Source organism: Poecilia reticulata, chromosome 21 (assembly GCF_904066995.2).
Source record: "Poecilia reticulata chromosome 21, P_reticulata-male-v2, whole genome shotgun sequence".
Taxonomy (NCBI): Eukaryota; Metazoa; Chordata; class Actinopteri; order Cyprinodontiformes; family Poeciliidae; genus Poecilia; species Poecilia reticulata.
In genome coordinates, this window is record NC_088850.1 from 22,513,874 (window position 1) to 22,532,210 (window position 18,337).

The following is an 18,337-nucleotide window of genomic DNA, read 5'->3' on the forward strand; positions in this document are numbered from 1 at the left end:
GCTTAGTTTCTTGAAGCTCATATGGGTAGCTTGCATCAATTTCAGATTTTGGAATTTACTCGTGTAAATTAGGGCTAACACAACCATCCACACAGACCTATAAACAGCAAATCCAACGACAAACACAGCGACATGAACCAGAATGCCTGCTGTATTTTCTAAGCCAGGATAGGAAATCTTTAGTGTTTCACAATGAATGTAAAGTGAGTTTCATTTCTGCACAAATGGCACTTTACCACCCTTGAAAATCAGACTTCAGTGCTGCTATCTTTATGGACTCTAATGACTCTTTCCCCAAATTAATATATTTAATAAAGTGTTACAAGATCCTCTTACGATGTTTTCTTCAAACATACTGATACCCTAATTTTGTCAAGTTACAATGCCATGCTATCCCCAATTCCTTCTTAAGTTACAAAATCAAGTATTTTTCAGCCTTCAAATGATGACCAAACAGTTCAGTGTTGGTCTCATCTTCCACATGTTCCTCTTCACTGTTTGATGTGGCAAAATAAAAATGAATATTTAAAAGGTTTAGGAAGCCATATATTCTTTCAACTCCTCTTAACTGTTATGTTCTGCTTTGTGATGGTCTACTCTATAACATAAAATACCCACAGAAATACATCATGGTTTGTGATTGTAGCATGCCAACATTTAAAGACATACATTTTACCAAGTGTTGTATATCTTTCTTTTTCTTTTAGAAAACACTACTTTAATTTGAATATTGACAGATTTAATTGAATCTGTCAGTAAACAATGCAAATTCACTTTAGCTCTAGTAAGCCTCTTTAGGTGCCTGAGTGGATAAGTGGTTTACAGTACAGACTTGTTGAAGAACTAGTATTGTAATTGTGCCATTGTTATAAAAACTGACTGGATTAAAGAAATGTAGTTATAGACTAATTTAATGGATGAAAGTGACATTTGGTGATGCTCCTGCATTAACAATGGGAGGAAATTATGCTGAATGTTTGCTTTGATTAAGGTTTAATGAATGCTTAAAGGACATGTCGGGTAAAGGACCAGTGGAGACAGCACTCATTGCCTGTTAAGTAGATGCACAGATGGACTTTTACATATTGAAAATGTTCAGACCTCTTTCATAGCAGACATTTGAAGGTGAAAACATAACACAGCACAAGAAGACTGCATTCTACTTCTGTGTAAACTGGATGTTCTTAATGAGTTTTGGTGTTGATTATGCCATTTTTGGGTGATAATATTATATATCTTATCGCAAAGTAAAGAGTGCTGAGCATTTTCTGACCTCTATTACAGAAACAACAAACATCTTAATTAAAACATTTTTAAATTTATAGTGAATCGTTGATCTGTGAACAACATAATACAGTTGTAGACTGACTGATGAAGAAGATTTTTTGTAATCAATAAAGTCTGTGACTTGGATAAAGCCACAGACTGAATTTAAATGGTATTTCCATCCAGTTTTGAGCAAGCAATGTGAAAGCATTTATTCATAATAATTTTTTCTAATTTAGAGCAAACAAATAGTTTGATGTGGATCTTTTTTCCGTTGAGATTTTGTTTGTAATAGCCATTGACTATATGAACATTCAAGGACTCATCACAAAGATGATGAAATATGCATTCATATGCGCATGCGTGCACACACACAAACACACAGTGCCTTGAAAAAGTATTCATGCACCTTGAATATGTTCAAATTGTGCCACAAAATGTTGAAAGGGATGGCATGCATTTTTATTCAGGCTTAGGGAGTCACTGCTTTCTAAAACCAGCTTTTGCTGCAGTCACAGTATTCTGGAATACATCTGTATGAGCTTTGTACATTTAAAGTCTTTCTGCCCAATCTTATTTGAAAAATAGCTCATGTTCAGTTGAACTGTATTAAGAGGGTTTGTGAACATCAATTTTGTGCCACAAGTTCATTGCTAGCTTTGATCTAAGGATTAAACAATCATACTTTAGCTCTGGATGTTCAGTTAGGATGGTTTTCCTGCTGGAAGGTAAATCTTTGCAAGTATTTTTCATGAAGGTATGAAGGTGGGAATAGTTTTGCAAGGTGCATTATTGGTCGTTCAGCATTTTGTGCTCACCTGCTCACCTGTGATAGAATGTCATCTCCTGGATGTGTGACAGCGTCTCCCACTAAGCTTAGGGTGGAGTTACTGGGAATTTCCTGACGTTTACTATGGAATCAGATAGATAATGGTTTATCTTCAGTTTTTTGTTTGTTTCAAAACACAAATATGCTCAGAAATATAGTCAAATTAGCAAAATAGATATAGATAGATTCAACTTTGTATCACTGGGTGTAGCTACAAGATGTTCTCTGAAATAAAACGAAAATAAAAACGAATTGTTTAGATTAGCTAAAATGAGGGTCACCACCTGAGTCCCTGTCGTCAATAATCAATAAACTACAGTTATGCATTGGAAAATGAACACATACAACCTGTTTAACTGGATTCAGTGGTGGTTATTAAATTTAGACCCATCTCTCAGATATTTGACACTGTTGTCAGAGGCAACCTGTACGTGCTACGTCCAACAAGCGGCGTCAATTGGTGCATTCAATTCCCCTAAGAAATTTAGACAGTGCGCATCAGATTCGGGCAACTAGATAAACTTCCATATTTTACATATTCCCCAAACATTACGGGCATATGTTATACTGAAGTCCGATGTTGTGTTTCCACAAAATTTGGAATTTAAAATTTGGATTTATTTTTGCATCTAATATAGCTAATTAAATAATAACATTTCAGCAATTCGAGCAAGAAAAGACTCACATACCAAATCTAATTTTTATTATCCACGAACTGTTTGTGTGCAGCAGCTGAAAGGTGGCTCTTGAACGCATCACGTGTTGCAGTCAGTAGGCAGCGGCATCAGTCAGATAACAGAGCGGCACAACGCCACATCACTCCGACTGAAGTGCGTCAAAAAGCCGTGGAGACGCTGGGGATTCTGACTTACTTCCATCTGACTCAATACCAGCAGCGGAGTCTAGAACATGTAGGAATAGACTGTTCTTGTTTTTTTTAATTCTAATTTTGTTTTTTATATGTTCATTTTTATACATACTTTTACTGGACAAGCCTCTAAACTGTGAGCCCTCCTCTCACGCCTTCGGAGTCCCATTCATTTGGTCTCCTTTGAACCGAGTGTAGCGGCGAAGTTTTGTTAATTACATTTTTCCTTTTTTGAAAACTACAAAATAACTCCTCCCGTCGTCCAGCCACAGGACTCTGTGAACAATTTGACCTGACAACACCTTCACCATGAGGTAAGAAACTGTTTTGTGTTTTCCTGGTGAAATGAACATGAAGGGGATGGAAGTCTTTGGGCAATAGAAGTCAGAGTATGAGATTCCTCGCGGAGCAGCTTAGTGAGAAGCGCGAGGAAAACTCCAACTGACACATAGCATTAGCTTAATATTTTGTGGTGAATTGTAATGTACACCAGCGGTCCTCAGCTGCTGGTAGCGAACAAACAGCGTGCTCCGTCAGCTTTATTGCAGGCTGAGTGTCGGCAGTTTTGCCCCACCGACAGTCTCGCTGCTCAACGTGAGTCAGTTTGGGCTGCATTTGTGAACGTGCAAAGGTTTGGAATGGCGCGTGCTCTCTGCTTCTGCATAAAGAGGGATTATCTTTGATGGTCATTTGATGCCACCTTATAACCATCTCTCATTTGCACACATACACACACGCGCGGGAAAAAGCTGACTTCTGTCAGCAAAGAAACCACTCAAGCACGTTTCTAAGCACCTTTATAAGGACTCTTATTTGACGTCATGCGTTATGTAGCCCTTTAACACATTCTAATTGTTACCCTGAACACGGTGTTCAAGGTGTTCTCACAGCTCAGTAACAAAGTTTCAGCCAGGGGCGATGCTGGTGGACATGAAGCCGAACAGGGGAACAAGATCTGAATATTAATTAAGTCCAGACATGTATTTAAATTATTTAAATTAACACATATACAGTCTTTTGAAATGGAAGCATCTGGTAGGCTTTATTAGTATTCTCCCAACGCCTATAAAACTAGGCAAGACATACAAATGAAGGGATCAACTCTAGTGAAGAACGAAAGCTTTCTTACTGACTTTTCTTTTTTCTTTTTTGCTAAATCACCAGCTTCTTGGTTTAAGTGCAGCATGAAATTACATAAAACTATAGCTATAGAGTATATTAAATTGTAATTGTGCATCAGAAGGGTTGAATTTAAGTGTATGATAATAAAAAAAAAGTTACATTGAAATAACAAAAATCTGAGAACGGATGAGTAACTTTTGCATTGACAACAAAACTGCAGTTAATATTTTCAAAGATTTGTTGCTGTTGAATCTTTCATGATTCTATCCAGTGGGAAAAACATCAGCAGGTGTCCAACTGGAAAGGTATCACTGAATTATACAATATATGGTAACTTGCTTAATTACAAAGACCTTATGTGGCTCTTGAAATTTATTTGAGTCATAGTTACACCTAGGTTTCTTACATGTTTTTTGTTTATTTGTTTTACTACATTGAGTCCTGAGTGCTCTCTGCCATAATAAGCTCAGTAAAATTCTGTTTTGTTCAAATTGTAGACACATGGTTATGTTGTGACTCATAATTGTGTCTTCTGCACACTTGTTGCAATGAGGGCTGAGAACAAAGCCTTGAGGAACCCCACCTGTGGTCTGAGGGATTGAATGTAGTTTTTTTTTTTAAGAGGTTTGATCACTGTATTTTTGTAAAGGATGAGATTGGGTCCATTCATGAGTGAAGTTTAAACCAGATATAATATTTCAGGTGTAAAACTACTAAACAATTTGAATAATAGAGAAATACCAAAACCTTGTGAGCTCCATAGTAAAACGGCATTTAATATAAAGCTTTGGATAAGGACTTTAAAAGGCCTGTGGTCCCTTCATGAGCTCCACTTAAAATAAAACCATAAAAAAAGTGTATGGTCTGTGATAATTTCATTTCATTGCCCTTGGAGTATGTTTCTGGAAACATTTTCTCTCATTTGTGAATATTTCCCCATAAGTCAATTTTCTATATAGCTTTATCATTCTCAAATGTCTTTCTTTTCCTGTGAGCTAAAGACACACATACTGTATGCTACAGTGAGATGGTCTGTGTGGAGCTGCAGAATCATACATGAAGCTGTCAGAGTGAGGACGATTGTTCATTTGCGTGAAGCTGCCTCCCCCCAGGAACGTAGCCTTGGTTTTCCTTGGCACTGTTGACTTGGCTGTTGGAGCGGAGGAGTTTTTTTGCCACATATTTGCTTGTAACTGTGGTAATGTTACCCTGACAAAGCTTCAAGGGCAAAATGGCTTCAACAGAAGTGTGCGGCCTTGGTTTATGTTTTGTGTTTTGTCCATTTTGCAGTGTGTGTGCTAAGAAGTGAGACATGCAGTGTGGCTGTGGCTGCCCCCTTTACAAAAGCCTTTAACTGAATCCAGATGTTGGGATCTGTTGGTAGGCCAAACTGTGGTAAACAATCGCTATGGCTTTTTTTTTTCTTCTTTAGAGCTGGATGTTGTATCCATGTCCTGGACTGAAACCACTAACTTTTTTTTTCATTTGCTGTTTCTTTTCCTTCTTTTCTCCCTCATAGTTTACAGTAAGTCTTTCATTTGCTACTTTTGGCCTGTTTTGCATCTCGGATCACATCTTCCCTCAGGAGCAGTGCAGTGACAGTGGTGGGGAGGATTCACTGTTGGGACAACTGGTTGTTCCTGCTGTATTTGAAATAAAGATATGTGTGTCCAGATGGGATGAATGTGTGTGTCTGCAGTGAGTAACAGGTGTGTGAGCGAGTGGCAGAACCAGCTGCTCTGAACTGACACATGTGGGCACTTGTGTGTGTGTGTGTGTGTGTGTGTGTGTGTGCGTGCATGTATCTACCCAATGGTTGAGCCCATAGGGACTGCCCCCAGTTAGCCTAATGAGCATTTTATATTTATCTGCTATCACATTAGCTCTATTGGAAAACATTCTGTCACTATTACTGGTGTGGGACCAGTAAAGACTGGTTACCACAGAAACATCGATCTTCTTATAAACTTCTTTAACCTCCACTAAATGTATCTCACTTTAAAAGCCTTTCTTCTCTTAGTTATTCAACCCACCCAAGGTGTGATTCCATGTTAGGAACTGTTTCTAGGAATCAGTGTAATAACATGAATGCTCTCCAGTAACACTTCATTTGTCAGGGTAAGAACAACTCGCATGATTTGAAATTGAACCCAGACAATAGCCAGGAAGCAGGTAGCAACTTGAGATTTTTTTTTTCCAAAAAAACCACTCTAAGGTGCTCTGAGTGCTCTGTGTTTTTATACGTTTTCAGTCTTTGCAGTTTATGCATAGTTCACATTTACTGTCAGTTTTACCATAGTTTGAGCTGTAATGTCTTTTAAATGACAGACTTCTACTCTTGACCTTCAGTGGAGGCTGGGGCAGTTAGTCTCCAAATGGTTGTTAGAATGTTTTTTTGTTTTTTTTTTGTACAAAGTCATAAATAACCATAATTTGGAAAAAAAGCACATTTGTAAAATGGATCAAAACTCAGAACTGAATACTCAGATTAAGTCTGTCAAAGAACCATCAGGCACATTTTATTTGTTATGGTTCTTGGAAAAGAAATTGGAACCTGTCTGCTTAGATGTCAGAGAAAACGGAGAGTTTGTAGTTAAGGAAAGCCTGATGGCTGCATTTCCAGGCTAAAAAGGGAAGATGCTGAAGTTATTTCTTTTGCACTTGTCTCACTTTTGTCTTACTGGAGAACTTCACAACTGTTCTTTCTTAAATGGACATAGTTTGCTGTGTTCATAAGTCAGAGGTAAACAGCACAACAAAGTGATTGAGCACAGATGGTGGTACCTGGTTGACATTTTGCATGCTGCATCTCCAGTGGTGCCGCTGTGCAGGCTGGGGGTCGGCATTTATTATATTGTTCATCATTTATTGTGATAAGATTCTTATCATGATTGGAGTTTAGATTTATTGTAGTCATGATAAATTCCAATTCTAGTTTTTTAGAAACCCTCAAAACTGTCTGTATTGTTGGGATTTTTAGTTTTACTACTTTTTTCCTCTTTGTTCAGTAAATTTGAAAATATGATTAGATGCAGTTACTGTTAGATGTAGTCACTTCTTTATGTGACTCTGTAAGCATATTACAAATAGATATGTTTTTCTAGAGCATGGATTTGTTTGTGGGGCTATGATTGCTGTGACACAGACATACGTTTAAGTCTATAGCCCCCAGCTCCCCAATTGGGGGCCACCTTTCATTAATGTTTGTCTCCATTATTCCCAAAGCATTTCGGCGTTCAGCAGCCAACAATAAAGGTGTAGACCTCCCAGATGACCTACGCTAACACTATCTGTTTAGTTATTAGCTTCAGGGACAGCCCAGTGACTGTGCTATATATGGATACATTAATACTTATTAGTCGTGCTCGATGGGGGGTAAAAATAGTAGTCAAGAGCTAGTTAATCATTCCTTTTGGCCTTAATTAAAATGAAGCTTCCACTCAAAAATGTTGTCACGGTATTGAAAAGACTGCTGTCGTGTAAGTGAACAACACGGTTTCCAATAGTTGGGGCTAGACCTTTGTCTGAGGAGGTCAGAGGTACCAGGCAGAGTGGATTCCTACACCATGAAGATCTAAACTCTGTCACTCTGTTCCCCTGAATTGTATCAGGGCACACGCAGCGCTGATGCCAGCTTATCTCTGGCTGTTGGAAAAGCAGCAATGTCAGAGCGACTGGCCTGTTCTGTGTCAAGGTAACACATCTTGACAATTGCTGAAAGGCCTCGCGCCTCTCAGCCCTTTCAGCTTCATGCCACAGATGAGTGATGGGAGTTAAGGCCAAGCTGCATGCTGCCTGCAACATTTTATTCAGAACTTAATGTGGACTGGACCCCCACCTTCTACCACCTCTGCTACTTCCTTGTTAACCAAAGCTGGTCAGCAGCCAGTCAGGGCATAATATCTGATTAATGATATGTTAGAAGGGTCAGCCTGAGGCTAATTTCATATTTGGCCTAATTTAGTTATACTGAGAAGATAAACACTGCAGTCATCGTTGCTTTTTACTGAACAGAAATCTGTCATAACACTCCTTTAACACTGGTTAAGTTATGAAAGCTACTATAATATTAGTCTGGACACTAACTGTCTTAAGTAAGCTCATGTCTTTGTTCTGATAAGAATTTTTTAAATGTTGAACAGAATTTATAAAGAATGTTTAGCCTTTTCTATAGTTAGCAGAAAAATCAGCACTATAAATCACATGACAGTTGTCATGACAATATCAGGATCCTGTAAATGTGGGATGGGTGAAATAGACTTTAAATGTTTTCATGCTGTATTGTTGAATTTTGCTTGAGGCATCATAAAACAGATTATTAAAACGTATTTTAAATTATGCTGCAGTTTTTACTTAATACTTTTATCACTGTATATAGTCATGACCTCAGAGACAGGGCAGCTGTACTCTGCATGGTGCATTTATTTATAAGTTTTAAAGAGGGCAGAAGGCCTGAAAGAGTATGTTCTTAAAGAAAGGGAGGCCTTTTTCACAGCATCAGATGCACCTATGAAGCAAAGTCAAATTTCTTTTATGTTTTGATTTTTACAGCATTTTTAAAACGGCAGAAGATCACAGTTGTGTGAATGTAATATAAAATGGCAGAATGTGCCTGGAAAATGCATAATACCCCCCCCGTTAATATATTCACATTTAATTTGATCATAATTGATGGTCATAGCAATGGTAATTACATGTTTTAGTTTTTACCAGCAGACTTGTTTTGTGTTAAACTTATTATATTTGCTGCTAATTAAAACTAATTTTCATGCAGGACGGCAGAAAGCTTTTCTCAGAGGAGCAGATCTAGGAAACTGTTCCCTCCTGCTGGAAAAATGATGTGCCGCTGAATGCAAGATCCATTTTTATGGAGTTCCCCTAAGTACCATTAAAACAGTAAATTTTCTCATATTAATTTTCTCAGCTAAGTGCTGGGGGCCTGATCCAAGTTTCCTGTTCCATCTCAGGGCTGTTGGTCCTGCAGAGTCGATTCAGTTTCAATATTTGAATTAAAAAGTTGTCAGGTTCAGTGCATTGTGTTGTATCTCAGAAGGCAGCGAGTATAGTAGAGAGTTTATTGATCTGTTAGATTTAGTCTGGGTTGGCATTGTAGCTGTTGGTGAGTGAACGTCTAAAATCTAAAGCTGTGACCTCCGCTTGTTGTGATTTGTCTTCTTTTGCTGACTCCACTATTGTTCTTCCCCTCTTCATCTCGCTCATTTCTTCTATTGTATGTTGCCATCTTTCCACCAGGAAACTTATTTTATTTGAAGAAAAATACTATTTTCAAATTTAGCTCAAAAATAAAATGTTGAATGTAATTCATATCATCCAAGTATTTTCAAAGAATCTTGGATGGTGATGCTGTGGGAAGGAAGGATCTCAGGCAGCAGTCAGTATTGCAACAACTGAAGAGACCTCTGACGGAAGACTGTTACAGTCTGATAACCTGCTAACAGTTCAATATCTGGGCAGCAGAGACAATATTCCACAGTAACATGTTAAAGATCTGCAGTTATAGCCATCTGGCTAAAGGATCCTCTCATAACAAGATGGGCCAATTAAGCTTTCCTGACTGATATTTTTTTGTTTTGAGCTGCTACTTCTGTTCATGTTTTTAAAATCAGATAATAGTCAATGTAATCTTTTTTATTTTTAACCAGAGAAATATGTTTTATCTTGCACCAAATTATTGAGACTTTTGTTCCAGTTAGATTCAGAATCACGTGTCTCAGATTGATGCATTTTTAACTGAATGAGGGAGAAAGGGGGGAAAACCAATAACGACCTTCCATTTTTTTGTCCCTGTTCCTAAATTGAGCAACAAATTGCTTCCCACTGTTTACTTGTCCAAATAATCTCGTTTCATTATCTCATCTCTACTGCTTATTACCCTCTGTCCTCTTTCTGGCATCAATTTTGTCAGCATTGGGGAACGGAGTCGCAGCTCCTGGAACTTGTTCGCTGCTCAGAATACAAATTACATGATGGACTCAGTATGTCAACATAAACTAGGAGCACTAGTTGGATGACATTTTGGATTATTATGAACGGGAAATTGCAGGAATCACATCTAGCTTCTACCTCTTCAACAAACTGAACTTTTCAGTTTGCTTAGCAGTTAAATAATTAGTAGAGATTTTGAACCACTATGTCACTTTATTACATGATAAATCTGTATGCTTAATAAATCAGCCAAAGATTAATATCAGATTAGCAGTAATGTTCCTCTGACATGTCACTGCACACAAGCTCACACCTACTTGTAACTACTGCATGCTATTTGTTTATTATTACTCCAAAGATATTAATTAATTCTGAAATTTTTTTAACAGCACTTCACAAAACAAAGTACAAAAAAAATAGTTAAAGTAAAAATTACAGTTTGAGTAAATAAAAGGATTGATTTATTTATTAGTGGAGCATCTAACAATGTTCTATGAAATAAACAATCTTTGAAATGGATACTAGTCATACAGTGATGTCTCTTCAAGCCTCCTAACTCACTAAGAGTTTTTCATCTTGGGTGCCAAAGGAGCTCCTGCTTTTTAAAATTTGCCTTTAAATCGCATGAAGCAGATTAAGTTAAGTTTGAATTTCAGCTGGGTTAATATTATTGCTAAAATTACATTGCTGTTGAATCCATCTGTTATAACTACAATATTAAAGTGAAATTCCTTGCAAATCTTTAAGAACTTCAAGCATAAATATTTGGCACTCTTAATTTGAACACATGCTTAAGAAAATAAAATTGTTTAGAGTGTGCCTTATTTTTCTGTTTCTTCTGGCACATAGAAGAGTGCTGATGAAAGAAGCCGTGTGGGTTGAGTTTTGTTTGTCATTGTCTTTTGTCAGGAACCTAATTTAATAAAGATAAGCTGTCAAGGGTGGGGTGCTGGTGTCCGGTGCCCATGTCCAGTGGTTACTGGTGAATATATGGGTTGTGCTTTACCCTTGCAGCACCACAGCACACCAGTAATAGTTAGTTTGTATTAAGAAACTCTTTACTTGTGTGCTGAGCTTACTGAACCTAAACACCATCAGTCTATAGTGGCCTTCAGCTGTCAATGTGACAGGTGGAAGCAGACTGTTGAATATTTTCACAGTGTGGGGGCTTGACGGAGCAGGTGTGTGTTTAACCTGTGAGGCGTTGTCTATGTTCTGTGGGTTTGGCAGGCTGCTGTCTCTGACATCACTGGCTTTGCATGGAGAGGTGGAATTGTGGGAAACCACAGCTAGCGACAAGAGTGAGCTGTTCCCACATGATGGTCTTAAACATCCCTGCCATCTCTGTATTGCTGTTTATGGGACTTTTGGTCACTTTGAAAACTTGTATGAATCGGTGGCACAGTTTAAGATTCTCACAATATGAGCTTTATTGGGTTTTGTGACTTGGAAATATTTCCAAAAAGCCTAATTTGTTTCTTGTAGCCAAGCAGAAGGTGTAGCAGGATGGTTTCAGCCAGGTGGGACCCAGTGTGCAACAACAAGTGGGGGAGGAGCAATGCTGCATTGGTCTAAGCAGCTGGAGAATATTCTAGTTATTCTGATCATTCTCTGGTATTTTATTGAAATGATTTTAAACGTCGAGTGGTATTTCTGAAATTGCCGGGGTTTGGAAATGTCCCCGTTTAAAACATTTATGTGCTGTGGTGCTGGTAGCTCTGACCAACAGCACTATTTGCTTTATTTAGAATTCCTCAGCAGTTTAACAAGACTAAGACCTTTTTATTTTCTTTTTTTTAACTACGTTGGATTTTACAGGGTGACCCACTCATTACAGCTGGAAAGCAGGTCAACCATTCAGGGTTGTATAAGGAGCGACCAATAACTTATCAGTCTGGCAGTAATGGTATTATCCATATGTGCTACTGCAGCATAAGCTCTTTAAATCACACTGTGGTTTATTGAACTGTAATGTCCAGATGAACCAATGAACCCTTCATTGTGTTTTTGGCGCAAGCACTGAAGGCTTTCTTCAGTCATAATATAGAGATAAACAGTTTTTAACACCTCACTTATAAAGTAATCAGTTTATTTGTGAAGCTGTCTCTAAATGCTTTCCTGTGTTTCTCTCCAGTCCTCTGCTGTGGACCTTCTCTGTCTTTCTCGTACCCAGACACCAAGTGAAATACATAGAGAATTACTATCCTAGTCCTGTGAATTCTGAATTGATTTAAAATGCTCAATCCATTTAGTCTGCTTAAGTTTTGTTGAATTATATTTTGAATAATTATTTGATTTTTTTTTTATATTTAAGAGTAAGCCAAGCAGCTAAGCTAACCTCATACTTGTAATTTAAGTTATAGAATTTTATGCTCAAACCTATAGAGTGATTACACAGCAGATGCGTGCGCAACTTGACTCCTGAAACACTGGTAGGGTGTTTAATCTCTCACTGGTTGCCATGGTTACCCGCCTTTATATTGTTTTAGCTAGCATGTTGTCGGGGTCCTACAACTGCTTGTCCCAACGTGATAAAATAAGTTATGCTACCAAATTGACATTAGTGACCCATTAATAATCATTATGCATTACATACAGGTGAGTAGATGAATGATAAAAATAAATGACCCAAGCTTCAGTAGCCAGACATTACTGACTAGTAATTTTAAAGCATTTTGTTAATGGTAAGATCAGTTAGATATGCAGAGACCCTCCAAATTTCTTCAAATGTAAGTTTTCAAAAAAAAAAAAAAATCATATTCAGCTCGCAAAGGACAAATAAAATGAAATAATTTCTTCATATTTTGGTCACAAATGGATATGTATCTGCAGCCATTCAGGCAGGTGGCAAACTATCCATCAGAAATCAAAAGTGCAGCAGGATGAACCAGAGGTAGTGCAAGGTACAAAGATGCTGTTCTAAAAATAAAACCTCTGACAATTGCAGACGCCCCAAAGCCACGTTTAGGAGTTGTGCCGGGCGAAGAGAGGTGGTGTATGCTGGTGGCGAGTTGTAATTTATTTAATTAGCCTAAGTGTAAATAGTTTACATAGTCAGAATTGTGTAATCTTGCCTGATTTCAGCAGATGATGTGCAGTACAGTGGCTACTGGCGCAACGTGGTGATAATCCTTCTATTTTTATTTAAATACAAACTGATAGAATTTGATAAAGTATGGAACCTCATAGAATAAATAAATGTACTTATTAACACTGTGTTTTCCTCTTGTCACTCACATAATTTTAACAGAATCTCTGGACTGTTTGAGTAGAAAAATAGTTTCTGAATCGAATCGTGACCCTAAAAATCAGAATCTAATTGCTACACTGAAAGGTTTGCCTCTCTACTTAAAGCTCACACTGAGTTTCTAGAGATTTACTTGTCCCTCACTGTGTGTAGTTTTTTGTTCCCAGCAGTTTCCCAAAGAGAAGCTGAAACACAAACCCAGTGTGTGTTGATCTCTACGTGAGAGCGTCCCATCCTACCACAGTATCGGTGACACCTGAGCATTGGGGACAGTTGGAGTCAAAGCTACGTGTGTATGCGTGTGTGTGTTCTGACCAGCTATGTGCCCACAGTGCACTCAGTTGTGAGATCTGCCAGCAGGAAGCCACGCTGGCCTGATCAGCCACGACAGCTCATGAATGAATGTGCATTTCTGTGCCGTGTCCTGCCAAACCTCCATCTACCCCTTGCTCTCCTTTTCGGCCTCCTCTGAGGTTTTGTTTATGCCATTTCAGCTGTGCTGGTCAGCAGGCACTGAGGAGTGACAAAGATGAGGATAGAGGAGAAAAACAAACGGGACAGTGAGGCGTTACAGATGTCTTCTCTCAGTTTTTGCTGAGTCAAGAGGAAAATGAGGAACTGAACAGTAAAATAACTGTTTTGGTTCGGTCCTCTGTAGCTGCAGGAGACCTTAAAGTTCCTAAAAAGCAGAGATTAGTGAAGCTGGAGTCCTCTCTGTTTTGTCTTGGTGTCACTTATTGAAGTTGCCCTCCAGAATGTTGCGTTGCGCTCGTGGTTCCTGTCTGTATGTGATCAGAAGAAAACTACGCGTGTATGCTTTGGTACATGTGTGAAGTGAACTGACAGGCCTTTAACTGATATTTTCAGTTCAAATAAAGATGAACATGCTGAAAAGGAAAGACAGCTGTTCTGTTCTGGGGCCTGGCTGCTGGGAGAGTGGTTCATCACTTTAAATCACATAATGGACAACATGGAGTATCGCCGTCACATGACTGTAAGACACCAGCGTCTTTACTTGGGCGGCAGTTAAACATTATTTTAATAATAGATTATTCTATTATTCGTATGATCGGTTTAAAAAGCACATTCTCAGGGCTTATAGAGCTCCGGCAGGGGGTCGGATTTCCGGCTTTTGACCAAACAGTCCGCCTCAACCAAACTGTAGTCTCCCGGACCCTTCTAGGCCGGAACGTGTCGGCGGCGACGCATCTAAATTTGCAGTACCGTAACTCCGTAGCGCTATCTGAAAAATTCTAACGGTTTCTGAAAGGGGAGACGTTGCACTTTCCAGCAAATATCGGTTTAATACTGCAACTTTGCAGCTGCAGAGAGTGTAATTAATCCGGAGGGCACTCCTTTAATAGACAATTGCGAAAATGACTTGCTGGATATTGAAAGTTCTGGTTGTTATGGATACATACATGGGTAAGTATATCATCTCACAGGACATTTAAAGAACTACTTACAATTAAAATAAGGAAGATTTTAGTCAGACGTTTGAAACTTAGGCGTAAAGAGCTCCGTCTGGGGAACAGACTTTCAAGCAAAGCGAGCATTGGACCAAACGGCTCGCCTCAATTAAACTGTAGATAATAGGCAAAGATGTCTGCCAATCAGAATTCTAGCTCCCGTGTTCTTGACCAGTGACTGTAAAATGGTTTGTAGAAAAGAAGCGCATGCGTTCGGTGGTTAAATCAAATGCAATATGAAAGAAGATGGAATTTGTCTCACCCGGTAAAGAAACACGTTTACTTGAGAAAGGAATTAAAAACAAGTGGCGCTGGGCATGGCTAGAGGAAAGGGGACAAGACGGAAAGTTGGTGGACATTTTTACAAAAGGGGGCGCTGGGATTCATTTGGGGGGCGTTTGGTCGAAGGTAAACTTTACACCTTAAATGCACAACAATACCAGTTTAGACTTTGAGCAACTTGGTAAAACTGTATTGTGTAACATTAAATCATGCTTGGCTGCAACTGTATCGATGGCAGCTCTTCTGTCCAGTGTTTGTAGCTTTTGGCGCAGCTCCGCTCCTGCTAGTAGCTTCGCCATCAGGTCAGCGTTACACCTGCTGATGACGTTGCTGTGATTCACTTTGTCTGGTGTCTGATTTTCTAATATTTTATGTTTTATTGAGGATTTTTGTACATATGTTTTGGCAGTTCTGTGATCATGTCTAAGCAGCAAATTATATTAAAAAGTTTTATTGTCCGTCTGGATGCTGCCCGCTTCCATGGAAGGACAACAGAAAATTGCTCTTATAAACATGTAATTATTAAAATCACGATACCCTCACTTTGTATCACTCTGAAAAATGAACCAATTTAAATAAAGAAATCCCTCCAGGGGTGATACCACGATAGAGAGCGTTCATTTTATAGCGTTAACATGGTGCTGTAGTGGTTCGGTATGAAACGGGTGTAATGGAACAACTCTACCACAGCACTTTTAAATTTCAATAATCAGAATGCAGAAATTGTTTCCGTTGTTTTTAAAGGTTTATGTCAGTCTGCCTCCCCCCTGCACCTTAGGGGGTCAAAACAAAACAACAACAAAAACGACGCAGGAAAAGAGGGACATAAAACGGAGCGACGAACTAGATGTGAATTATGGCATAAAAACAGAGAATCCGACGCTGAACATTGAAAAAATCAACACATGATGTGAAACACATGACGATTAGGTGGCGCAGCAGGTGATGAGTGAAAATTACTGATGGTCAATAAACGATCAAATAAATCTAGCAACAGGAAAGAAACTAAAGTGGACATAGCAATAAACCAAGAGAGGATAATACTAATCAAATGAAACTAAATGGAAATGAATGAAGAACAAAATGCAAGAACAAACTAAGAAACTAAAGTAAATACAGAGGAATAAGCTGGAATGGCAAGACCTTTTGAGCAATAATTAATACAGAGGACTGTATGACAAGAATAAACAGACACTATTTCCAGATAAAAGGTAAAATAATATTGTTGAAGTGTGATGGGTTTGTTGAGACCACATCTAATACTGAGAATAAATATATCTTACAGACCATAACAGTAAAGAACTGATCACTTATTTATGTTTTTAATTATTTTTGATATATTTATTTCTTCAATATTATTTTTCATGTCAGTGTTAATGTCATGAGGCTGATGACTCCATGACACTTTCAATTTGACTCATTAGGATTTGATTAAGAACCAGATTTGTTCTTTGTAATTTCTGTCCAGTAAAACTATTAATCTATAAATCAATAGACAGGTCTATATAAAGATATAATCCATGTTTCTGTCTCATATTTCTATGGCATTAAAAGGATCTGGAACTTTAGTTTTTCCACTGAAAGCTCTGGTTTGAACAATAAATGCCATGTGGGTGAAATTTTATGGCTGATACTCTGATGTCCCATTCTCCTGAAGGCAGCACAGAGCTGCACCACCAGAAACCGACAGAAACACTGAAGAGAAAAAAAACTATGATTAATGTAGTTACAGTTCTATCCATGTTTTAATGTTGCAGAGCTCAGTCGTTTGCAAAAAGATCAAAGTTTAAACTGGCATGTTGAACATCTTTTATCTGGTCATTTTGTGGAATATTTAACAACTAGAAAATGGCAAAGAACAAGAATATTTTTGCACTCTGACTGGCTGCTGTTAGGCCTACAAATTTTAACTTGAATGTTCATTAAATTTTTCGTAGACGCCTGTGAAAATAATTTCTATTCCCATGACCTTTTTGTTCTCTGGGAAATTATTTTGGTGATAAATACAGAAACAAGCATAAAAATCAAAACATCTACAATAGTGATAGTTATATTAATAATAAAATAATAGTCAGTGCAAAGTAGCCTACAAATTCTTTGGTGGGGGACCTGGATAAAGGCTGGGGGGGCGCTGGGCTGAAAAAGGTTGAGAAACACTGGTCTAGTTGGTTAATGTTGCATGTTCTAAATTACTTGCAATTTAATGTTGAGGGATTTTGCCTGTTAGGCAAACCTTTAGGGCACAAACATTTTACATTTTGTTTTGAGTTGAAATGTACTGAAATCTTATTTAAGTTTGAGTGTTTAGCTTGTTAATTGTATTGTTAGAAGCAATTGTTGCACTATTCAAAGACACTTTTTATTAAACTGTGGCAATAGCAACGCTATAGTTAATTTCTATCATAACTATAAGTTTCAGGGTCAGGATTTTTTTTTACTTTAAGCCCTGCATTCTGCAGATTTTTAATTTAACCATATTTTTGTGCATTAAAGCAATGCAAGATGCAAAGAAGCAATTAAATTAAATTCTTTTTTTTTTCTCTTTTTTTTAAAAAATAAAATACTAATCTAATTGGCTGAAATACAATAATGGCATTCCTTTAGTGAACACTTGATTATTTGTAGCAAAGGATGCACCTGCAGGTAAAGATAAATCATGTGAAAGCTCAGCACTTTCTGCTGGACTTAAAATTAACATGACTGATCTTTTTGTTTTATTTTTTTGATTAACCAATTAATAAATGGATAACAAAAGATCCTTTATTATTATCATTTACAGAATTTGAACCAGGTGACGCTAAAACTATGCTACTTGGCGAGTGTTGGGTATAACATTTACTAACTTTTATCTTAAATGCTAAATGTATACGTTTTTGTACAGTTTTAATTTGTCTCTGTGCCCTTTTACAGTCTACATACTCCAGTAAACAATAAATCATTTTCTAAATTAGTTGATTATTCCAATAATTGATTATGATTAAGGGTGAAATGATTAATTGGATTAGTCTTCAGTCAGAAGCTGCTTCTGATGTGTTGCAGCAGAGGAGTTCCATGCTGCTACATAACAATCAACAATTATTAAGACTCTATGAAAAAACTTTAAATTACTTCTTCTTTTAATTTTCCCATAGGATTAAGTACCGTATTTTCCGCACTATAAGGCGCACCGGATTATAAGGCGCACCTTCAATGAACGGCCTATTTTAAAACTTTTTTAATATATAAGGCGCACCGCAATGTAAGGCGCATAGAATAGACGCTATAGTAGAGGCTGGAGTTACGTTATGATCCACTACATGGAGCTGCAC

At 37.8% G+C, this 18,337-nt stretch overlaps 1 protein-coding gene across 1 annotated transcript in view; it reads left to right on the top strand.

The window, feature by feature from the left end:
• Positions 1–2,858: 2,858 nt before the first annotated feature.
• The window catches only part of enah (ENAH actin regulator), a 138,688-nt gene continuing 123,209 nt past the window's right edge, over positions 2,859–18,337 (top strand). The window contains exon 1 of the mRNA XM_081602082.1: positions 2,859–3,277. Coding sequence (XP_081458208.1) covers positions 3,273–3,277 — 5 coding nt within the window. The 5' untranslated portion in view covers positions 2,859–3,272. The remainder of the gene's footprint in view (positions 3,278–18,337) is intronic.